General features: G+C 33.8%; 2 protein-coding genes and 1 long non-coding RNA gene across 3 annotated transcripts; 2 read left to right on the plus strand and 1 right to left on the minus strand.

The window, feature by feature from the left end:
* Positions 1-497: 497 nt before the first annotated feature.
* Positions 498-2,692, minus strand: LOC142618850 (uncharacterized). The gene is made up of 3 exons (XR_012841359.1): positions 2,539-2,692; positions 2,088-2,182; positions 498-1,333 (listed from the first exon to the last, which is right to left on the minus strand). It is a non-coding gene; the product is annotated as an uncharacterized LOC142618850 (long non-coding RNA).
* A 2,742-nt stretch (positions 2,693-5,434) lies between these two features.
* On the plus strand, positions 5,435-14,535 carry LOC142619670 (V-type proton ATPase subunit H). Its single transcript, XM_075792877.1, has 12 exons — positions 5,435-5,547; positions 5,901-5,982; positions 6,918-7,043; positions 7,298-7,400; positions 7,473-7,543; positions 8,451-8,518; positions 8,632-8,749; positions 11,050-11,211; positions 11,364-11,489; positions 11,925-12,050; positions 13,235-13,414; positions 14,051-14,535. The coding sequence occupies exons 2-12, from the start codon at positions 5,953-5,955 to the stop codon at positions 14,297-14,299; spliced, it is 1,359 nt and encodes a 452-aa protein (XP_075648992.1). The 5' UTR covers positions 5,435-5,547; positions 5,901-5,952; the 3' UTR covers positions 14,300-14,535.
* Positions 14,536-16,861: 2,326 nt separating this feature from the next.
* LOC142618736 (uncharacterized) lies at positions 16,862-23,142 on the plus strand. Its single transcript, XM_075791745.1, has 2 exons — positions 16,862-17,070; positions 22,819-23,142. The coding sequence occupies exons 1-2, from the start codon at positions 16,913-16,915 to the stop codon at positions 22,940-22,942; spliced, it is 282 nt and encodes a 93-aa protein (XP_075647860.1). The 5' UTR covers positions 16,862-16,912; the 3' UTR covers positions 22,943-23,142.
* Positions 23,143-24,921: the final 1,779 nt, after the last annotated feature.

A 24,921-nucleotide genomic window follows, 5' to 3' on the forward strand; every position in this document is an offset into this window, starting at 1 on the left:
AATTCGGCCCATTAGGGTCAGGCCGGGCCGGGTATCCGCGAGGCGGATCTAAATTGCCATCCCTAATCAATAGACCATCTTTTTCCTCTCTCTTAGCAAATCCACTCTTTGAAATCTCCAAAAAGTAATAGCTAGTAGCCATTTAGGCCTATTCTCCAAAATGCACAACTTTGATAGCAGGAGCCTATGATAAAGTTGTTCAAGTTGGAATTTGGGTTCTTTCTTAGTTTACTTATTTTATGGGAAGATTCAATACTTGATTTTTGATTGCAAATATATTTGATTTCTCTCATTATAATTTATATCTGCCGTATTTAGTTTTCCTGCTGTAGCACGTTTTTATCACGTTTGCCACATCAGTTGTCCTGCTGTGGTATTTTTACTCGTTGTTCTAGTTATTCTGCTGTAGTAATTTTTTATTATATTTACCGTGTTAGCTATTATACTATCTAAACCTTTCCTGCTGAAACTTTCTTCTTTATTTGTTATTAATTGTTTTACTTTTGACACAAACTAATCATTATCCTGCCATAAGTATATATATACATCTATCTTGTTTCTTATGTTCTGCAAAATGTATTTTATAGCGGTATATGTGAATACATATAAGTATATGTACGAATATACGTGTGTATATTTGAGAATATGTTAACTCATGTAAGCTAACATTTGCTTGATTGATATTTTTTGTGGGTTTTAGATCTGTTTATATGTAGGAAGTAAAAAAATATTTCTACAGTAAAAAATGAAGAGTGGTCATTCATATTGCAAAAGGTTTTACTGCACGGCAGGAGGCTTTAATGCACAACAGACAATTTTACTACACAACAGACAGTTTTACCTGCACGGCAAAAAAGTCAAACCTGGAGAAAAGCTCTTTCTATGGCAGAACTTGGAGAAAAGCTCTTTCTGCGGCAGAAAGAGGAGAAAAGCTCTTTTTGCGGTAGAAACAAAAGATAAGCCCATTTTGCAGCGTCTTCCTTTAGGCTTGAACTCAATGTTTGCGCACAAACTAGCAACGGCAAAATGGTACTTTGGAGCCCATTCCGCGGAGCGCCAAACCCAACTTCCTTCTTAGAAAAAGTCTAGACTAAATGTTATTCAATAACATTAAGACGCGTGTCTAAGGTACAAGAAATGTAAAAAGAACCCTCGACAATAATATTATAAATTTTTGTTTCTAACCTCTTTATTAATCAATATAAGCCTTCGATATATGCTGACACCTTGTGTTGATGTTCGTGTCATTGTTTTTTCAGCTACCAAAACTTTAACTTTTCAATTTCTTGTTTTTGGGTGAATGTCCTTAATGGAATTGTAAATCGTCCGCATCCTAGTCATTTGAGAATAGGAGAAAGGAGACACATTGCATTAGTTTTTTATTTCAGCAGGTAAATAATTTGTATAAGAAATATAGATCAAAATTTCATATAAATTATAAATTCTATTAGTTACAAGAAAGTTATCCTCAAATAACAAACTGTTAGTCCTTGAACAACAACTATCTATATCATATGTGAAATTAATTACTCAGATCAAACCTGTAGAATGGGAATAACATAGCAAGTGGCCTATACAAAATTTACTTTTGCATGAATAAATAAAATTAAACCCATGGAAAGAAAAGACTTTCCCAAGAAACCAACTGCTTAAATAGAATGAAACCCACTTACGATCCACTTCACACAATCATCTATTGAACGATGATCAAAAGAAATGAAAAAAAAGAAAAAAAAAAGAAACAAACAAAGATAAACTGACTTGTTTACATAACAACCACAGGTTTATAGTGAATTTTTTTCCTGCCCAAAAATGTTACCAATCAGTGACACTAACCCACAAAATAAAGAATGTGTGATTAACACAAATCTTATTATAATCCCAGAGAAAACTTGTAATTTGCATAAAATCTGTAAGTTTCTCAGCCTTAAAAAATTTCAAACTAAATCCATGCAATAGGATATCTTAACCACAAATGAAAAGAAAATTGCCTCAACTAAAAAAGAAAAGACAAAATTTTTTAGGGTTAACCGAAGGAGATTGCAAAACTATGTTTGTGTTTGCCTTGAGAGAGAGAAAAAACTTACATGTTGGAGGAACAGAGCCTGAAACAGATGAGTGAGAGGAATAGGGGCAGAGCGTGCATCTGAAAGAGGGAGAGGGGTAGAGTGTATCTATTCATCTATATAAATGAAAAAAATTGATTTGAGCGGTGGTATTGATAATTGAATGCTATGGCAGAACAATGGAGAGAAGAAGCAATCATTAATTTTTTTTCTCTTAACCCTAACAGCAAGGTAATCCAGGTGATAAACTTAGGAGAAACAATTGACTTGTGTGTGCATATAGATAAGTAAAAAACAAACGTATGCCAGCAAAATCTAAACAAAAAGCAATCATGATTCCCAAATTTTTTCTCTTTGAACCCTAACAGCGAGGTAATCCAAGTGATAAATTTGGGAGAAAAAAATTGACTTTTGTGTCCATATAGATAAGCAAAAAACATGTGAGAAAAAAAAAGAAAAGAAGACAAAACACCTCTTTTCCCTCTTTCTTCTCTTTCTCTATTGGTTGGCTCACAGCTGACTCCTTTTTTTTTTTTTTTTTTTTTCTCATCTCTGTATCTCACCCTCTTCTTTGTTTGCGATGCGAAGAACTTGAGCAACTGAACAAAATGACAAGGAAGACACAAATGACAAGATTCAAGAAGTATTTACATTCTAGGGTTAAAAGACAAAAAGACCCTCATACACTTTTAGCCTGCCCATGTACTTAAGAGTGAAGATGGTAATTTAACTAAAAAGGCAACACAGCTAGCTGCACTATAAAGCTGAAACTAATTGGCAGCACCACAGAGTTGAGAAGAAAAAGACTAAAAAGCCCCCACTTTCCCCACTTTTTCCCTAGCTAACATGTACTTAAGAGTGAAGATGGTAATTTAACAAAAAATGCAACACAACTGGCTGCACTATGAAGCTAAAATTACAAGCAACAAAGGAATTTGTACCAAATGTGTCAGCAGAAACGTAAATATTTATATACCTATACATGTTTGGCAGCCAGCACTATAAACATGACAACAAAAAGACTAAAAAGGGCCTATTTTTATTTAGCTCACAAATGAAATTAGGAGCAATTAAGTAATTTCAATCAAATGTGGATGTTTTTAGAGTTTCAAAGAATCTGCTGGAGTTCAAACTTCTTTTTCCTGGGCTTCAAACTTCTTCTTGACGTTTTAACATTTCAGAAGTCATTTTGTCAAATAAGCACCTCAACTGTCCTTTTTCATATAGAGTATAGATAAATATATAATTAATATTGTATCTTAAATAAATAAATAAAAAGGTTTAATTTATACCATAGTATTTTTAAGTAAATTAATAATATACCGTTATATATTTCACACTCAAGATATATTTAACATATTGATGTTTTCTTTCTAAAAAAAAGAAGATATATTTAACATATGCAATATATTAAGACAATAAATAATGATGGGATGGGATGGGAGAGGAAGGGGAAAAAGAAAAGAAAAGACAAAAATAAGAGTGAGAGATGAGAGAGTGATTGGTGATGTGTGGAGAGAGAGAGGTCAGGTGGAGAAATAGAGAAAAAAAGGGGAAAATTAAATACAAAATTAAGATTAGGGGGGTCCAAGTGACCCGCCCACCCGCCTAACTTGGCCAACCCGTTCGGATCCGACACAACGCCACCCAATCAAATAGCTCCGACGGTCGGACGTGGGTCCAGATCTCTCTAAACCCAAAATCAGTGGGTTGGTTGTGGGTTTCCTTTCTCAAAACCCGTGAAACCTGACCTACCCATACGAGTTATTGTTTCCGGCGATTTTTCAAGGATTTCAGACCAAATTCGGTGAGATCTCATCGAGATCCGTCAAGAGTTAATCCAAATCCTTTGAGATCCAACGAAATCTTGGCCAAATATCATCGGATCCAGCTAGATCTCGACGGATCCAACTAGATATTGGCTAGATCTCATCAAAACTGGCTGGATCTTGACAAAACAGGCCAAATATAGGCCCTGGTGATAAAACTCAAGGCTGACTCGATACAACCTGAAACTGATGAGACTTGAATCGGCAAATCCGATCAGATCTTCTGGGTCAGTTTCAGGTTATTTTATAATCCACCTAAATTATTTGGGTTGAGTTTGGGTTGGGCACAAATTCGACCTGGCCCAACCTGTAGACAACCCTAATTAAGATAGATTAGCTAAAATATCCTGGAACTAATGAAAAGATCTAGAATGATCTGAAATATTTTCAAGGCAAACAAGGGGAGTGTAAAAATACAATAATGAGAAAGCAATCAATGCACTTGTAGCTAGAGATGATAAATGTGATATATATATATATAAAATAATAATAATAATAATAATAATAATAATAAAAGTTTGGGTTTTGTTACCAATTACCCCACTGTTGTGTTGTGAAAGCTCTTGCAATAAATAGGGTTTTACATTTAGCTTGTGAGGAGAACCTCCAAAACATGGTAGTTGAAGAGGATTCAGAAGTTTGTTTTGACAAACTCATTGAAATTTCAAATGAAGTTGAGTGGTGCTGGGTTTGTAGCTAAAAATCTTTTGTCTTTTGTAATTTTTTGTTGGGTGAAAAGGTAAGCAGATGGTGTAGCAGTCGTAGCCCAAGCTTTGTGTTTGTGCAAGTTTACCTTAAAAATGCCCTCATATCTTTGTTGTAATAGTTTCACCCTCTCTGCTTTGGTTCTGGAAGCTTTTAGAGGAATGATGTTCTTTTGTGTTCTTGAGTAATGTTCGTTTGAATTATAAAAACCAAAAGAGCAATGACATAACTCTACAAAGGTAGGTGTCTCCCCCATTCAAATAAACATTTTCAATGTATATCTCTTGCAAAGTGTGAGCCTAATCCAACACATGCTCTCAACATGTGAGAGTCATGGTGAAGCCAATTTTATGTCCAATAATAATAATACACTATTATTTGTCGGCAGTCAATGAAGATATTTGTCCCCTAGCTAATCACTTACATGGTAACTAAAATTGCCCACTCACTGTACCAATAACTATATTATTAAATTAAAATAAATAATAATAAAAAGACAAAAAGGAAGGTTCCTTTGAAACCTAGTTAAGTTTTGCGTTCAGTACTTTTTAAGACATTTGCCTATTAATTATTTTGAAAAAGTTTTTATTCTAGTTTCATGAATCATATTAAATATAAAAAAAAAAAAATTCATAAATTTTTTTTTTCTAAATTAATGCAATATTTGTTAATTTTATTCACGGTAATTACAGGATTATATTTTGGTGGATAAAGCCATGCAAACAGAGTAATACCAACGAAGCTCTAAACTAATACCACGTGTCGTACAATCACTGGGCCACATCACAATTTTACAAAAACAAATTAGAGAGAATATTACCAAAATGTCCTTCAATTTTCTTCCCAAAACCATTCGATCTGTATCTTCAAGAAGAAAAGAAAGAAACTCCTCTCACGAGCCCGGAACCAAAAAAAAAAAACAGAAACAGCACCACACAAACACACAGGTAAGCTATCGATCCCAATCTCTCTCTCTCTCCAACTGTTTCGCTGAATTTGTAGAAGTTCAAATTCAAACTCATCAAAATGACCTTGTCAATTTAATTTTTCTACTGAATCTGAGAGGAATTTAAATCACATTTCCTCTTTTGCTAGATTTGAAAGTTTGTGCTCAATTTCCCAATCCCCAAATCTCTGCATTTGTCACTGAAATTTATTGAATTCATTTTCAGATTTTATTTGTGGGTATTTTTTTTTGTTTTTATCAATGATCTGTGGTACTCTAAATTCCAATTAACTGTATGGACGCTTTGCTTGAAGTTCTTTTTTTTTTTTTTTAAATAATTATTTTGGTGTTTAGGTGTTGGAATTGGTGAAGTTGTGGTATAATTCCAAGTGGGTATTCAGTAATTATGGACCAAGCTGAGTTAAACACAGAACAGGTTGGTGATCCACTCTGCTTTTTGTTTTTTGGGTAAATTAATGTTTTTATTTATTTAAAATTTGATTTGAAGGGGATTTACTTGTTTTCCAATTGGGTGTCCTTATTTGTATCAATGTGTACTTGTTTTGGATCGTGGTATTTTGTAATTTATTGGATGAACACTGGAATTGGATTTAATATAAAAAGGTATATAAGAATGATTTGCTCATGAAGCACTGGTTCAAACTTTCACATTGTTGTAAAAAATTGGAACTGGTTAAAAAGTCTTGTGGTGATTGGTACTTATTTTCACATTTGGATTATGTAATTTTTTAACCAAAATGAACAATCGAAAGAAAGTTTGTATTTTTTATTTTGTTTAATTACACAGGTGTCAAAATAAGAAAAGAGAACAAAAATAAATTAGAAAGTATGAAGTGCAGATGTATGAAATATAAAACAAGTGGAAAAGATGAAGAAGTGGCGTGACATTTTAAGCTGCGTATTATTAAGAAACATTTATCCTGTTTTATGTAATAGTATTATTATGAAATGCAATTTTATAAGTGTCAATATCTTATTTGGAAAAAAAAAAAAAAGTTTCTGTAAACCTTATACAATTGAAGAATATTCTAATTTGAATGAGCTGATGGAAAAAAATAAAAAGAAAGTGAAGGATCAGCTAAAGGGACCTTGATTTAGTTTGAAATCAATTCCTTGAAAAACAGATATTCCTCCTCGGAATGAGAAAGTTGCAGGATAAAATTTCTTGACCTGTTCACCCTTGATTTTTTTTTTAATTGTTGATCATGTAATCCATTGTGGTGTTGCACCCATAGTTCCCTGCTCCTTATAGAATTTAATTTATTATTCTAATATGAACATTTCGTTATCTATATAAGTTGATTAGGTAAAGATATCTGCTTGGATTGACTTATTCTTCCATTTGTCTAGGTCTTGAAGAGGGACATACCATGGGAGACGTACATGACAACTAAGCTCATCTCAGGAACAAGCCTTCAGCTGCTAAGGCGTTATGATAATAGACCGGAAAGCTATAGAGCACAACTTCTGGATGATGTAATGTTTCATTGCTGTCATGATTTTTGAAGTGGGTATTAGTTTTGCCTGATTTTATAATATTCAGAACCTTTGGACCTTCTCTTTTATCTTGTGCTTTTTTAAAATAATTTTATATTCCTCATACCTTACAACCACATTATTGTATACTTTTGATGTGTAACCATAATTTTCATTGAAAATTCTGCCTGTATCGGAGTGCAAGAATGACTTGTGTTTGCTTTACAATGATATTAACAAGTGGAATGTGGCAGGATGGTCCAGCTTATGTTCGGGTGTTCGTTAGCATTTTACGTGACATTTATAAGGAGGAAACTGTAGAATATGTTCTGGCGTTAGTTGATGAAATGCTTACAGGTAATTGGAAGATTTTGGTCTTTTCTTATGTATATAATATAAAAAATTAATATAATTTATTTTCTTTGACAGCAAACCCAAAAAGAGCAAGATTGTTCCATGACAAGTCTCTTGCCAGTGAAGATACTTATGAACCTTTCTTAAGTTAAGTTGTGAACTAAATGTTTTGGAGTGTTAAGCAGTATGCACTTGTGTTTATGGCTTCCCCCCCCCCCCCCCCCCACGGGTGGGGTGTGTGTGTTTGTGGATTATATATCAAATTACCAAATGATCTAATTGATGCATCTCTCCCAAGAATGTCATAATCAAAATTTGAGTCATGGAATATTTTCTTGTGTCAAAAGTGGTGTTTTTACTAGTGTCTTTTTCTACTTCAATTAGATGCATTTCCTTTCTTGTTTGAGTTGGTTTTTAGCTGAATTTTCTCGTAACTAGTGCTTTCTCTTTAAGTTTCATATCATGAAGCCAACCTCCTTTCAAAGATTATTTGTAGCTGTAAGTACTTTTTTTTTAATTTTTATAAGTACTAAAATTCTATTGAAGATAAGGAATAACCATATGCACATGGGAATATAAATTTTTTGATAAGTAACGAAATTTTTTTATTGAAACAAAATATATGCACATAGGATTATACACAAAGTAGACCAAAAGAGATAAAATATTTGATAATTGCAATCTAAAAGAAAGAGAATCAATCGAGTCTACAATAAAATGTATCTCACTATGGCCTAAAACGCAAGACCATTCAAACAAGGTTCTAGGAAAACTCAAAAAAAAAAAAAAAAAGGTTCTAAGGAAAGACAATTTCAATTGATCAATAAAGGCATCCACATCCTCAAAAGTATACCGGTTCCTCTTCCACCACTCAATGGGCATAATGAAACTAAATTCCAAACAAATAAAGAAGGTTCACCAAACCAATTCCTCCATCCATAATGTAGCTCAACAACACTCTCGGACATTTCGGTGATTGTTTGCTTTGGTTTTTTTTTTCTTGTGTTCTTCAAATTGATGAAATCTAAAAGGATCCAATGTTTGTTCACTTTCAGATTGCTTTGGAAGGGTAATTGGTTCATACAAGAGAAGAGCTGTAAGATAGTTGCTTTAATAGTAAGGTATGTAAAATGTGATCCATCTGTAAAGTGAAGTGCAAATTTTCTGAAATTAACTAACATATGCCATACTTTTTTGCTAACTGTGACTCTCCTTTGTTTTTCTGTGATTATAGTGCTAGGCCAAAAATCCAGGATGGCAACATTGCAAATGGAGAAGCCTCAAATTCAAAGAAAAAATCCACTTCTATTGATGATGTATTGCAAGGATTGGTAGACTGGCTTTGTGAACAGGTTTGCATACATCTTTTTTTTTTAAGGTGGTTTGCATACATAAAGGCTCATGCTTGAGAATTTCAGTGCCTCTGTAGACTCCAATTGCGTTAATTAGTTGCCTGGGCTTTGCTAATAAGAGCATTGGCTAATTTCAATTTACCTCACTGTGAAGTGCCCTATTTACAACTTACCTCTGTGACCTTTAGAAAGCTAAACCAAACCTTATTGTGCTGATGGACTATAGTGATATGTCACTTTTTTTTTTCCACTTTAAAACAAAAAGGACTAGTTTTCATGCAATCATCCAGTTGCATGCCTCCAATGTTGTTGAGTGTGTTATAGTGTAAACAAGGCCTTTGTAGTATTAATGTTAATGCTAGATTTTATGATTTCATACTGGTTTGTAAACTTTTCTTTCCTCATTTAGTTTCAATTTTTGCTCAGAGAAGTTTTATAAGAAATTCACACATTGTGCAGCTCTAATTTTACTTGTATTGCATATGAAATTATAGTCTGCCTAAGTTGATGTGGGCTTCGTTTTTTGTTTGCATGAATGTTTGACAACAGTGGTCTTGTCTTGTTACATTCAGTTTCTGGTCTAAAGGTCTAAATACCAAATTTCGCATTAAGAGATTTCTAAAGCATGCAATTAACATTCAAGTTAAAATACGAGTAATTGTGTAATTCTTTTTTTGAGAAGTAAGTAATCGTGTAATTTTTGAACCAAAGTCTTCAATTTTGTTCTTGTGTGTCATATGTGCCGGAAATAGAAAGGTTTTGCATTCCTATTATAATTAGACTACTTTAGTTATCTTGTCTCGAGGCAGTCTAGTGTGCATAGCTCAGTGGTTCTATTGCCATTATCCTAACCAAGGGCTCCTTGGTTTGATCCCCCATGATTGCTTATCAAAACAAAGTTTTCTTCACCTGAGGCAATACAAAAGATAGCTATTTTGCATATTTGACAGCTTATTGATACAAGTGTAGAAATTTTTTTTTGGTAAGTAATAAACATTATTAATAAAGTAGATTACATCATGCTCATGATGATGAGCACTCCGTGACCTAACAGAATTACAATTTTTTTTTTTAAGTAACAGAATTACAAAAAATTATGGATGAAATAGAATTGATTATGTAAAATCCATAAGTGTTGCTATTTGTTAGACCCCACACAAAGGACCAATCAAACGGCGTATGAATAAGCAATGCTTCCAAGATCCAACTGATCCTTATGATCCATTAATGCATGCCATCTACATATATATGTCTAAATGTCATTTGAAAAACATGAATTATAGGACATTCTTTGAGAAACTTATACCAAGGATAGCATAATATTACATAAATCAACTTGTCAAATTTGGTAATTGTTTTTAAATGCACATTCTTGCATAAGCAAGATATGTAGATATATGGACTTAAAGTTTAAACATGCGAATTTGCAACATTTTAAATAAAAAAGATCTTTTTTTTTTTCCTCCTAAAAGTAACAAGAAATTGTACTAAATACTAAGAAAAAGAGTTCAACAGTTCCTGGAGACAGTTATGCAGACTGGGTTGTATACTCAATTGTAAGAACAACCAAACTACAAAGAATCAACGAAGTCTAAAACATTGGATGGTCTACCCTCATCTACCAATAACCAATGGAGTTAAGAGCTAACAAACATCGATTGGGCCCCTCTCTATTGACAGCTCTCTTCCCTCAAAGGTTCTTCTGTTTCTCTCCCTCCTCAAAGTTCACATTAAGCATGCCAGCACTAAATTCCACGCTCTATATCTGAAAGCTCTTGGTTCTTGTCCAATATTGAACGTAACATGTGTACTGAATCTTGCTCATGTTATACGTGAATGTAAATAAACTCTGGAGGTGGAAGTTCAAAGAAAATAGTGAAAGGCTTGGAATTGTACAAATATTTCCAGTGGCTTTTTTTTCACTCACTCACCATTTCACTTATCAAAAAAGGAGGAAAAAAATTCCTGTAGTATGTGTATTTGGTTCGCAATTTGGTAAATACTTGTGGATCTACTTCTTTCTATAATTTTCTGGAATGTTTTTAAGTGATCCAGGAAATATTAATGCTGAAGTAAAACTTAACGTAATGAAAACTCATCAAAGCAGGCCAAAACACAACAAATTGTAAAGATATAAGTAAAGTTAGTGGTATTGTCAATTGTGTCATTTTCAAGAAGTGTTTTCATCTGGCGTAGTTACATCTGAATAATTCTGCATGTTATTTTGTTATGGTTTTAATGTCAGTATAAGTTAAAGGGTTTAGTCATCACCTGGTCTTGATGCCTGATGTCACATGCAGCTGAAGAAGCCTTCCCATCCTAGTCGTGGTGTCCCAACTGCCATCAGTTGCCTCGCTACGTTACTTAAGGAACCCATGGTCAGATCCTCCTTTGTTCAAGCAGATGGGGTGAAGTTGCTCGTTCCTTTAATTTCTCCAGCATCCACCCAGCAATCAATTCAGGTAAATTTTTTCTTGTTTTGTATGGCTAGAAAGTGTCAATTTTTTTCCAATAAGAACTGGTCCATCCTAGTCGTACCTTCATGCAAGCTTGGAGTTCTTGAAGTAAAAATTAACTTTAATAATCCTGAAATTACTGCTTCTCTTTGTTACAGCTACTGTATGAAACTTGTCTCTGTGTTTGGCTTTTGTCATACTATGAACCTGCGGTTGAGTACTTGGCTACTTCAAGAGCCCTGCCTCGCCTCATAGATGTTGTTAAGAGTTCCACAAAGGAGAAGGTAAGTTTTTGGTCCGTTGAGTTCATTTCAACTATCTTTTCTGGTTGATGTTTGTAAGTTGCAGTTTACTTTTTGAGCTTTCCTATATTGCCACCTTTGGGCCAAATGGCACTTCCACTCCCCCATAAGTATGGGGTGGTTTGTGGGGACGGGGTTGCAAATCCCCTCAGGTGCATGAATATTTACCTAACATAAAAATTACTGCAAAAAAAAGTCTCTTCTTATTTTTTTTGGGCTCAAGAAACAATATTCACGCTGTTGTCTGATAAGCAGATTTTATGCATGTAATATAAGCTTCTAGTTACAATTATGTACTGACTAAAAAAGATTGTTCTCTCTCTCTCTCTCTCTCTCTCTCTATATATATATATATATATATATATATATATTTATATAATATCTGATATTAAATGTTGCCTCTCCAATTCTTGCTAGGTTGTCAGAGTTGTTGTCTTGACCCTTAGGAACTTGCTTTCCAAAGCGGCATTTGGTGCTCAAATGATAGACCTTGGTCTGCCACAAATTGTTCAAAGCTTGAAAGCACAAGCATGGAGTGATGAGGTGAAAGAATTATGTCTGCTGTGGTCTTCCATTGAATTTTACATTTGCTATTATGAATCTATTAAACAATCAACTATAACTGTATTACCTTGACTCTAATAAGTATCAATTGGTAGAAGAATTCATTATTATCATCAATATTGCTGTCCAACAGTCCATGAACAAAGCTTGTAAATTGTGCACTTACTAGACCCAGTTCCTTATACCCTGTACTTGGCTTAAGCTACAATATTTTTTCTCTGCTACAGTCCCTATGTAGGGCAATTGTTTTGTGTAAAAAATGGGACAGTTTTTTTTCCTTCCCCTTCTAAACATGCATTCTTATCCGCATTTCTTTGACTTTGTTACAACTTGAATTAAATCTCTCATTTTCTTTTGCTGGTACAGTAATTGGTTCTAGTTGCACATCACCAAATCAATTTATAGGTGTCTTTGCCCCAGTTATAAGCTCAGAATGCTACCTTTAATGCCTTACAATTGCGGGCATATTTTCATTTCATCTATAATTGTGTTACTTTTCGTTCATTTGGACACTATTCTTTTATGCTCATCGTATTATGACCATGTTATTGTTTGGTAGCCAGTATTCTGTACCTTAAAACTTGATTTAAGTCTACAGATCTCATAAGTTTCTCTAATTAAATAGTATTTGATTGCACAGAGTCAGAATGTGCTTCTTAACTATTCTCATACTAAAAATTGAAATAAGGACCTACCTTTTACCAAATAAATATGAAAGTCAGATACTACCATGATTAGTTGTGCTAATGTGGGAAATTTGAATTATGATGTCCAGGGTGTCATCATGGTAACTTTGATGGGGTGGTCTCAATTTTGATGCTATTAGTGATTATTTACTTTTCTGCATTTTGATGAACTGTTACAAAATATGATTACATTTGTTATTAACTAGGTAATGGATTCTTTTCTTGTCATATTCTAAATCTATTGTGTAGTGTTCTCTACTACTATCATTCATTTCGATATTGGATGCAAGATCATGACATGACTTTATGAATTCTTAACGTGAGTCATTTCATTTGCATGGAGAAAATACTAATTGCGAAGACCAAGAGAATTGTGAGATGGCCAACATCTGTGCCTGAGTCATAATCTTAATTCTTATACACATTGATGTTATCTATGGTGCTCTTTTCTTCTAATTTATTTGAAATGTTTCATAGGACCTGTTGGAGGCTTTGAATCAACTAGAGGAAGGGCTGAAGGACAAGATTAAGAAATTGAGTTCCTTTGATAAGTACAAGCAAGAAGTCCTCCTTGGTCAACTTGACTGGTCTCCTATGCACAAAGATAACTTGTTTTGGCGCGATAACATTAAGAACTTCGAAGAGAATGATTTCCAGGTACTTAAGGTCCCCTTGCACAATTTTTTCCTCTACTTTTCTGAAAGAAGCTAGTAAGTACTAAACAATTGTTTACTGATAGTTTACCTTTTGGTATATTATGTCCTGGGGCATCCAATACTTCAACAATCTATATTATCCAATGGGTCTGCCAAAAACGTAAACCCTAACCTCTTCTTGTTACTAGTGGCTTTGGGACCCCTTCTTGAACCTCACTTTGAACCAATATTTGCTGGTAGATATGTTGAACACAAGCAAACATACATCATCGCACTCAGTGAATGGTATGTGGACACACTATGTGATGCTGTATGGAGCAAAAACACCATATACCATCTCCAAACACACACAATCACTCACTCGGTATCGATTTTTTGTGATTTTTGTTATACCATTATTTCTATGGATGGTATATGGTTTTTTTTTTTAAATGGTTAGTGTGCAAATAGTTTCTGACCAACTTCCCCATAGTTCTGGCAACTGAGTTTACAGAGCATAAATACAATTTCATTAAAGAAAAGCCTGAGGTTGTATGGCACTTTTAGATTTGAGATTTTGTTTTATGATTGCTGTCTCAGTTTGACAATTCAGTCCAATAACAAAAGTTTAGTGCTAATGTATGATCTTCTGTTACAGATTTTGAGGGTCCTCATTACAATTTTGGACACATCAAATGATCCAAGGACTCTGGCTGTTGCTTGCTATGATCTCTCACAGTTCATTCAGCATCATCCAGCTGGGCGGATCATTGTGACAGACCTCAAGGCCAAGGAAAGGGTGATGAAATTGATGAACCATGAGAATCCTGAGGTTACCAAAAATGCTCTGCTCTGTATTCAAAGGCTTTTCCTGGGTGCCAAGTATGCAAGCTTTTTGCAGGTTTAATTCAGTTTTCTTGGGGAATAATGATGTATATTTCTGAGCCCATATACTGAGTATTTTGGCTCCCGTATCATATATGGTTCATTTGTTGTTGTTTGAGTAATTTATCATCTAGGGCCCTTCTCTTGTCGGAGTTTTCGGTTGTGGAAGAGTTTGAAGAATTAATTTGTTCTCCTATACAGTGGAATATTATTTTTAGGAATAATATTAAATAAAAGAGTTTAGTTTTTTGGTTTCAATTGTTATGCAATTTTGTGTATGCATGATTGTAAGGTCATGAGTTACAAAGTTGCAGTAGAGAAAGTTTTTGTATGATGTCCTTAATTTGGTTGGGAGACAGACTTGAAATTATTAGAGGCTAGTTGAGGAAATGCCGAAATGCACAAGAATATTTTATTTTGGCTGAAAGGAAAAGCACAAGTTTAGCAATGTACCTCTATCACTCCCTTCCAATAGGCCAATTTCCAAAGAAACTTCGAGGCAAGATGAGAGGGGACCATGTCTTTACCAGGACATAATTTTGCATCAACTATTTAAGGAATCTCTCTTGGATGGAAAAAAAATGTTCATTGCTAGGAATTTTATTTTATTTTTTTATTTGAAAATTTGATGGTTACCAATGGAGGATGGAGATTTAAACCTGGATGTTAGTTGTTTGAAATTTAATGAAGGTTCAACTTACCTGCAAAAAGCTTATGGGCTTTATTTATTTGTTTGTTTGTTTTGTTAGTTTGTTTCTTTGTTTGGATTGCGTGCCTTCAAATGAGTAAATAAGATACGAGTTAATTTGTTTAGTTGCAGTAATTTACCATCACTCATCAGAGTTCTATTTGCAATTATTAACTAGAAACTGCTTTGCTTTTCTGCTTAACTGTTTGGTTTAGATTTTTTCAGGTATATTTCATGTTAAAATTAATTAAATACATTTTCGTAACTTCAATAATAAGATAATGACAATCATAAGATTATTATTAATTTTTTTTATATACATATTATATTACTGTCTTCAAAACATATGTTTTTACTTCTCTCTTAGTATTCTCACTGTTTGGTATCAAAAAAAAAAAAAAAAATACATACATATATATATATATATATATATATATATATATATATATATATATATATATATATATATTCTCACCGATGTCTTTTCCCTCTATCTTTTATCTTTATCTCATTAATGTTGGAGCCATCTTGTTAAGATTAATAAAATATCTCCAACTTGTCCTGTCTTGTGCAAGTTTTCCCCACTCCAAATAGGAGAAAAGGTGAGGATGGGCTACACATGATCCAAACTCTACCTTGTTCTATTGTCATCCCTAATTATAACATTTGAATCATTGCATTTCAATCTACTATTCTTTTCTTTCCTTCCATGTATCTCCATCTATATATTGGGTTAGCGCGTTATTGTCAATTTAGACAATAATAGCAAATTTTACAATTGCAGAGTATGGGTATTTGATTGTCTTGGTAAATTATAACTTAACTCATTTAATAATCATGTTAAAGCCTCTCAATCTTAAGATGATTCATTTATTAAATGGGTTTACAACTTTACATGGCATGACCCACAAAACACTCTTAATAAATTATTTGAGATTGGCATAGATACAACTCATTTCTATCTTAAATAGGTTGTATTGGTTAACACAAACGCAATTCACTTTAAGGTATTTTAAAAGAGAAAAATGTGACCACTGTATACCCTTGGTGCAATGATCACTCCACAAGTACAAGTTTTTGTAGAGTGTGGAGGGCACGGGTCGAGGTTTAAGTCTCTAGGAAGGAGCTTCACACACATATACACTTAGATTATGCTAGAGTAGAATTCTATCTTGTATAAAAATAAATAAAAAAGAAAAATGTGACCCAAATTCTATTTTGTAATAATATCAATTAATAAATTAATAGTAGTATACAATTTAAAAGTTGTTCTTTCAACCCAATGCAATTACATTCAAATTTAGAAATACATAATCAAAGAAAAATAAAACAAAATAAAATCACCCTACTTTTTTGGCAAACGTTGGGGGCTTTAGAGCTTCTTAGCGACAAAATAATTAATTTTTTAAATTACTTAATTGTACATCTAAAATTGAAATTTATATTGCTAAAAAATGACACTTACTTATACAACTTATTAAACAAATTCATCTCAAAACAAGTCAACTAATAATTTATCTTGTTATTTTGGGTTAATTGAAGATTAGGCAAATCAACATGGAACTAACCCATTTATTAATCCTAACAAAGCTAGTCAACTTGTTTTGACACAAAACCATTTATATTAAGCACCTACTCGCAAAAAAAAAATCGTATCATGTTCATGTCGGGTCAAACATTGTACCTAGAAGTTCTTAAAATATTATTAATCAATTTTAAAATTAAAATTTTCCAAGTCAAGTGCATTTAAATAAATATTAATTCACACTATTTTTTTTTTGAGAATCTAATATTTATTTATTTAATTTATGAAAATCGACAACATTGAAAATTCAACTACTCAAAACTTTTTTAAAACTTTATTTATTTATTTAATGAGAATCCACTCATAAGTGATTTCAACATGTTATTGGTAGAGTCTTCACGCACGGAGGAAAGGAGAGGAGAATGGAGAAAGAGAGTGAGAGGCAGCAGGAACAGGAACAGGAAGACAAGAAAGTATGCAAAAGGTGCCATCAAAACTACACTCCTTCATCTAACACACCTTCCTCATGCCGCTTCCACCCTTCTTTCTTCGTCTGTCGTCGCCATGACGATCAGAAAAGGTACACTACGCTACCTCGTACTTTGTCTATATGAATCTTTCATGATGTTTTTGCATACCCATTTCTTAAATTTCACTGCTTTTTTGGATACATGGATTGCTTTTCTTGTTCTTTTCAATACCCATGTGCTGATTTGGATTATCTGTTGGATATGATATATGACTGAGAACTCGAGGCCTTTGCTTCATTTGGATTTTGGGTGTTTGTTTTGTTTATATGTTGAGATTTATGAAGATCTTATAGTTTGGGAATTTACTTTGTCCATGGGAAAACTCTGCACTCAAATTTCCATGCCCAAATTTCTGAATAACTTTTTATGGGACTTGTTTTAATGTACCATAATGTTGCTAACGACCAGATATCTAGAAAGTTAATTGTCGTTAATGAAATTACAGTGTATAATTCATGTCATATAACAACCTTGAGAGTTACATACATTTGTTAAATAAATGGGGTTAAGCTGGAATTTTTGTTATGAAGGCTGGCAGGATATAGAGGTTAGAGCTGCAACATATGTAATGAATTATGACAGTTAATCTTACACAAGTTTACAAGTGATGGGCAATATTTTATATTAATACTTTATATTTTGTGTTTCCTTTGTTACGTTTTAATCACATTAAACATTTTTTCATAGGTTAGTAGGCTTCTTTGGAAAAAAAATACATGTGGCAGACCCTGATTAGTCTAATAAGTGTTCATAAAAAGGTCATACTTAATGCACAAAGCTCCCACTTTTGTGATGTGTTGGAGTGGTGATTGGTAGGTAGCCTTATTCCCAATTTTCTTGGAGAGGCTGATTCCCACATTCAAATCCACCACTTGTCACTTTTGGCGGAAGGCACTTACCATTGCACTAAGGCCCGAACTTGAAATTTTGGGACTAAGGCTTGGTTGATGTTAGTAGGTCGTCTTTGAAAAAAAAAAAAAAAAGGGAAGGATACTCAAGAATGCTTCAAATTGTTGGAAGCCTTCTTAACTTAGATGAGCGGAAAGCTGCCACATGTTTTCAGGAGTTGCTAAGTTCTCTCTACAATATGTCATGTTTATGTGGGGAGGGTGGACCTCTAAGTTGGGAAGGGGTGGCCATGGTTGTGGTTTGTGGAGAAGTATTCGGATGGGCTGGGAAGTTTTTAACAAATATGTCCAATATAAGGTTGGAGTGGGGGATAGAGTGAAATTTTGGAATGATAGGTGGTGTGGAGATCTTCCTCTCAAATTGGCTTTTCCAGTCCTGTACAATTTTGCTGCGAACAGAGAGGCTTTCGTAGAGTCTTTTTTGATTTGTCAAGGGGCTAGGGATTGGAGAATTTGGGATCTTCGCTTCAATCGTGGTCCTAACGATTGGGAGGCAAATGTGGTGGACGAGTTCCTTCGTCTCTTGGCATCCAATTTACCTTCAGGGACTGATGGTGATCGTGTGAAATGGAAGTTGACAAAAAATGGGGATTTTACAATCCGTTCATATTATCATAAGTTACATGGTTCTTCTTCTACTGTTTTTCCTTGGAAAGGCATTTGGAAGGTTAAGGCATCTCGTCGTGTCTCTTTCTTTGTCTGGACAGCTGCTTGGGATAGGATCCTCACAGGAGATAACCTGCTGCTTAGAGGTTTTGACTTTGTCGACTGGTGCATTATGTGTCATTGCTGTGGCGAGACAGTGGATCATTTGTTGTTACATTGTGGAAAGGCTCATCGGCTGTGGTGCTTTGTTTTTAGGATTTTTGGGATTTCTTGGGTTCCCTCATGTACGGTGTCAGATTTTCTTTTTAGTTGATGGAAATGGTTGGGGAAGCATTCTTCTTACATCTGGAACTTAGTTCCATTGTGTTTGATGTGGTGCATTTGGAAGGAACGCAATTGGCGGACGTTTGAGGATTTGGATAGATCCGAGGACCAAATGCTTACTCTCTTTTCTGGTTCCCTTTTTGATTGGGCTAGGGCTTGGGGACTCACATCTAGTGACTCTCTTCCTCTTTTCCTCAGCTCTCTTTCTTTGTAATTTATGTTTTTTATGTTTTTGCTTTCCCTTCCTTTTGTTCTTCTGATTTGCTGATGCTATTTTGCATCTAGCAGTTTTATTGAATATAATATTTCTTACCTATCACAAAAAAATATGTCATGTTTGTGTGTTCATCATAGGTTCAATTCATTAAATAAGTCCTGGAAATTAAAAGAAATGACCAGTCAGCTAGAGAGAGTGAATCCCATTGAAATTAAACCTATGTTAAAACCTTATACCATTTAAGTCTTAGCTTTTAGCGCCATCCCTGTTTTGATGACTTTTGAGGTTTCTTTTCCCTTGAAACTTGAAAACCCTTAGATGAACCTGAATTCTATTGGTTTTTGAGTGCCCTTATTGCATTCAAAAAGTCCTTCATTTTTTCTTTTTATTAGTACAAAATTACATGTCTTCAATGACTGGCTGTATAGCATCTCGAAAAAATCAATCTTTAGAAACATTCTGTCACTGTTTTACAATTATTAGACAATGTAAGTGTTCCATTTAAAAGTAATTTTTCTTTCTGAACTGCTAAAATTTGCTATTCTGTTAAGGTTGATCCAACTCATTTTATTCCTTTTTTTTTTTTTTTTGAGAAGAAGACAGTAACTCATTACTATCCTTTAAAATATTGATCAGTTTGATAACTACCATGTAGCAAGGATATTAGGTGCTATATCTAGTCCTGAATAACCTTGTTTTCTGGCTTATGTTTCTATTTCATTCCTTAGTCTCTTGTGTAACTAACAACTGATAATGTAATATAACATAATTGAACACAGAATTTTAGGGTACAATGCCTTGAAGTCTGTTTTTGTTCATTAGAATTAAAAAATACTTACGTTGGAGCTTAAAAAGAAGTCAGAAGAATTCAAAATGCTAAAATGAAATTGGTTATTTTGAGCTAGTACAAATTATCAATCATTTAGATTTATGACTTGTGTTCTTATGGCTTTATTTATTTTGGAATTGGTGGGGCATCTTTTTTCATATGTTTGTGTATTTGAAATCTCTCATGATGTGTGGTTTTGGTTGCATCTCAGGACTCAAAATCACTTTTTCTTTTTGGGTGGATGCATATAAGTTAGGAAGGAAGAACTAAGAAGGTTGTGTGTGTGTGTGCTTTTTTTTTTTTTATAGGTAGAGAGTTGTGTTTGGTAATGTGCTTTTAGAGATCCTTTTACAAAAGAAATAAATGCTGTTCAAAGATAGCATATTTCTTTTATTAACAAGCAAAGCATTGCCTTTTTTTTTTTTTAATACCTATTGTCATGTACACCCCAACATTGATTCATCACCAATTGTCACACCATGATCTCTGAAAGCATTTCTACATGATGGGAGATACTGTGATCCCCCCTGATTATGAGGATTGGATTAAATAAGTTTGTGTTGCGCAGATGTGTGCTAAGTTGAAGTAGGCTATAAGTGATTATAAGGTGCCCTAATTGTAACTTAATTGGGGCATCGTGTAGATGTGGTTAGTATTATTTCTTCAGCAATAGAGGCTCTATTCTCCTGTTGACATTGCTACCACCACCATCACTGCCACTATTGGTCCTGCTTTCAACCCATCTAAACCTGCCAAATCATTGTGTAATGATGTGTGTTATTAGCTAAAGCAATCCATTTTCTTAATTGTGCTTAGCTTGCTAGGAAAGAAAAAAAAGAGCATTATTTTTGTTGGTTTTCTTCTTTTGATGTTTAGATTGTTTCTTACTTATCAAAAAAAGTAAAAGATTGTTTCTGTAGATTGCCGTTCAGAGAAGATATGCATCTAAACCTACAAGTTTCATGTAGTTGTGTTTAAAGTGGCAATACTGGTGGTGGTGAGCAACTGTAATAGTGGTTCATTGGTTTGAGTGGTGTCAGAAATATATTTTGGTAGATTGCTGTTTAAAGAAGAGATGTGTCTAAAACTAGAGGTTTCACATGTTTTAAAGCGACAATACTGGTGGTGCTGAAAATGGTGGCAATTGTAATGGTGGTTCATTGTTTTTAAAGTGACAGCATGTGTCAATGTTGGCATTGTGGAGCCACTTTGGTGATATCATAGTAGCTGTCTGAAATGATACTACTCATTGTAATGTTTATTTGTTTGATATATTGAACTACAATTTCAACCTTTTTACTTTAAATATGTAAGGTTCATATAAAAAAATGATTCAGGCAGCAAGAAGCTTATTTTGTTTTGTTCTATTATTATTTTTATTGGATTTTAGGAGTCAAGGGTATTGTTGTATTTTTCATATTTTTGGAATGGGCAGTAGTTCCAATCCATTGGGTCTTATTTTTGGTTTTATTATGTTATTGGGTAGAGGTCAGGCCTTGGTGCAATAATAAGTGCCTTAATCAAAAAGCACTGGGTCGCGGGATTGAGTCTAGGAGATTTATAAACTGAGGTATGATATATTTGTTTATGTTGAACAACTTGGTGCAATGGCAAGTGTCTTTCATGAAAACACAACTGGTTGTGGGTTCGAGTTTGGGACATTATGAACTTAAGTATGATATATTAGTTTATGTTGCACAAATTCGTAGTATTTCTCAGCCATAACCAGTGACCTCTGCTGGAAACTAATTAGGTTTGACGACTGTCTTGCCTGGTAAAGTGAGATGCCAGAATGTTGAAGTCCCTTTAGGATTACACAGTTTATGTCCTTTGAATTTCCTGTTTGGTCATAGGTTTAATTAAAGTGTGTGCATGTGCGTATCATGCCATCATGGAGTCCTAGACCCTAGTTCTAGAGACTGACTAGTGACTACTAAGCAAGAGTGAATGGATGGTCTGTTGTCCCTTTTATACATCAATCCATTTACTCCATGACTTAAGAGTCCCAAAGTTCTCCAAATGGAAAACTGTTGTTTAGAGTGAGTTCAAAATATAGAGAACCAATCATGAGAGCAGTGCTGCGTTGGCTGCAAGTTTGGAATGCTATTTGATATACCAGACTGAAAAGAATTGAACTACTGGCGTGGTTACCGGAGAACTCAGTCTCTATGGAGAGCTTCACCCTTTTAGCCAGAAGAGCATAGATCATATGCATGTGTATGAGTGTGTTCACTTGTGTGGTAGGGGCATGTTGTAAAACTCAGATGGGCCGGATTATTTTTCAACCCATAAAATCAACAGTGTGGCCTCCGCTTATGGATAGTTCTTACAAATCCTACTAGCTAGATGATTCATCTGAATTATGACGTAGCACATTTGTTATTTGTTAATTTAAGGATTAGAAACACTAAATAAATTATAAGAAACCATGTAATGATTGTGGTGTTTTATGCTTGAACACACATATATCTCTATTTTCCCTAGCAAAATAGTATATCTATAGTGTATGATACTTGGTTTGGTTGACACTGTTTAGATACCTTAATAATTGATGGTTCTACTAAATGACCAACTCGTGCTCAAATCCTAATAGGGCACAAGATTCATGCACATATGATTTCTTAACAGTAACTGGCCAGCCCTCACAAACCATGACAGTCCTTAATGACTGAAAGTGACAGTTATACTGTAGGTCAAGAGTTCAATTCTCATTTTCAACCAACAACAATTCTGGGTCTATCTGGATTGGAATTTAGACTGGTGGATAGTCTGAGTGGTCCGAGGCCAATTGCCCAATCTAGTCTGGTTTTTAAAAACATATTTTGGGTTAAAAATATTACTTTTTTTCCATCATATTTTATCTTTGTGTGGACAATTTAACCAGTGGAAGATTCCTACTTTTGTTTGGCTTAAGGTACTATGAATTGGGACCCAATGATCCGCCGTATGCTGCCAAGTTCTATGACTGTTGTGGGGCTGAGGACCCTGAGGCATCTGGCTGCACCACTGCTTTACATGTTTCTTATGATGATGATTGAATCTCTCTTTTCTCTATCATCTCAATCTTTGACTGTATAGTAAATCTGTGGTTAATTCTGTATCTCTTCTCTTGATGTATATCATTTTTTCTTTCACTAATTGAGCATCTTACACATGTTTTATAGAGACATATTGTGAACTTCAAGCTTAATGACTTTCTCTCTCTTTGTTAGATGAATAGTTTTCATTACACAACAAATACTTAAAACACCTAATATACAGTACGGAGTTCATTTTTTCCCTCTTCAAAAAAAAAAAAAGAAGACTTTTTTCCTTTCATATTAAGTGAGATGTTGCCTCTTGACTGTTTCAAAAATTATTCTTTTCTATTTTATTTTTCTTTGTTAGACGAATAAATTTCATTACACAACATAATGACAGTACCAAAAGTTTTTTTTTTTTTTTTTTGAAAAAGAGAAAAGAACGAGCCATTGATAATATCAGCACGAATACCAGCTACTGCATTGTCTGAAAAAAGAAAAAAATGACTGTTCGGTGCAACTCCTAGGCCTAACATTCTTTTAGAACTCAGACCATATGAAGAAGTTGTTTACTTAATATTGAAAATCCATTTCCGCCGGGATAATAGTAAGTTAAGAGTTAAGATTGATGGTGTCCTTGGAGGTTCAGAAAAGAAATTGAGATTTTGTACAAAAATAAAGTTTCATTATGTTTTAAAACCGAAATGAAATTTGTTAGGCATTCAAGCGATAATAACATTCTTTGTGGTATCTCTTATATTAGATTAAACCCCACATTTCTCTCCCTTATTATCTACAAAAAAAAAAAAAAAAAGAAAAGACTTTTCAAGACATAAATATTTAAGTTCTAGCATCTCCAACAAATTCTTTAAATTTTTGTTTGTTTGAAGAGTAAACAGTAAATTTTACTTTTTACTTACTCATTTTTTTCAAATTCTATTTCTAACAAATTTTCTACTATTTTTCTATCCCATTTAAAATAATCATTTTTATCTGTTGTTTATGTACTTGTTTCAACTTTTTTATTTGAGAGAGAGAGATAGGGTTAAATATTTTATTTCAATAAATTCTTTTGCTAATGAACAGTAGCACTAGACAAAGAGAGTGACTATTCATTAACAAAATACTTTTTGAACTATAGAGAGATGGTTGGAGTTGTGTTTTTAGGTTTTACCCTCTAAAATGGAGATGATTTTAGTTTTAACTCACCTACTGGAGGTACTCTAAAAGTGTCGATATAATGGGAGGAAAGAGGGTTCCCTTTCCTTCCAGACAGCATCCAAACAAGGAATGATTTCTCTCTATCTCACTCCATTCCCTTCCTCCCCATGGCCTTATCCAATGCACCCAGACGAGCTGTAAACATCAGCATAGAAATATGTGAAGAATAAACACATAACACTGCACAGTGTGGGGATATCTTTAACTGTTGAACATGCACACATGTATGTAACCTCAATGGGTTTTAATAAAGGGATTTTGAGAATGTGTTACTTAAGCCACATAATAATTTATTATTTTTAAAATTTTTTAAAAAAAAATTAAAAAAAATTTAACAACTTTTTTAACTTTTAAATAAAAATAAAAAAAGTAAGAGCACACAATAATCGGACCTTTAATAAAGAGCTAACCTTAGTTAAGCCCATAGCATAACCCATAAGTGGCCCACCAAGAAATAAAATACAATGAACACCCTGACTCTGCTCTGGTACTGCCACAAGGTCTGGTTTACAATGCATATATGTCAAAAAATCTTCTGAGATTGGATGAAGGAAACTGCAACACAATTTAATCAACACAGTTCCTTATTTAGTATTGGCATGATTCGCGTGAGAATGGTACATATTTTGAGGTCTGGCAGAAGGATAACCAATTGGCATTTAAGAGATGAAAGAAGTTAACATTTAACAAAGCAACATGGTTGTGCTTAGCACATCAGAGAGGTAGTACTATATTGTCTATTGCTTGACCTGCTCACCTTTTGTTCCCCTGTCTCT

Source organism: Castanea sativa, chromosome 12, assembly GCF_040712315.1.
Source record: "Castanea sativa cultivar Marrone di Chiusa Pesio chromosome 12, ASM4071231v1".
NCBI lineage: Eukaryota > Viridiplantae > Streptophyta > Magnoliopsida > Fagales > Fagaceae > Castanea > Castanea sativa.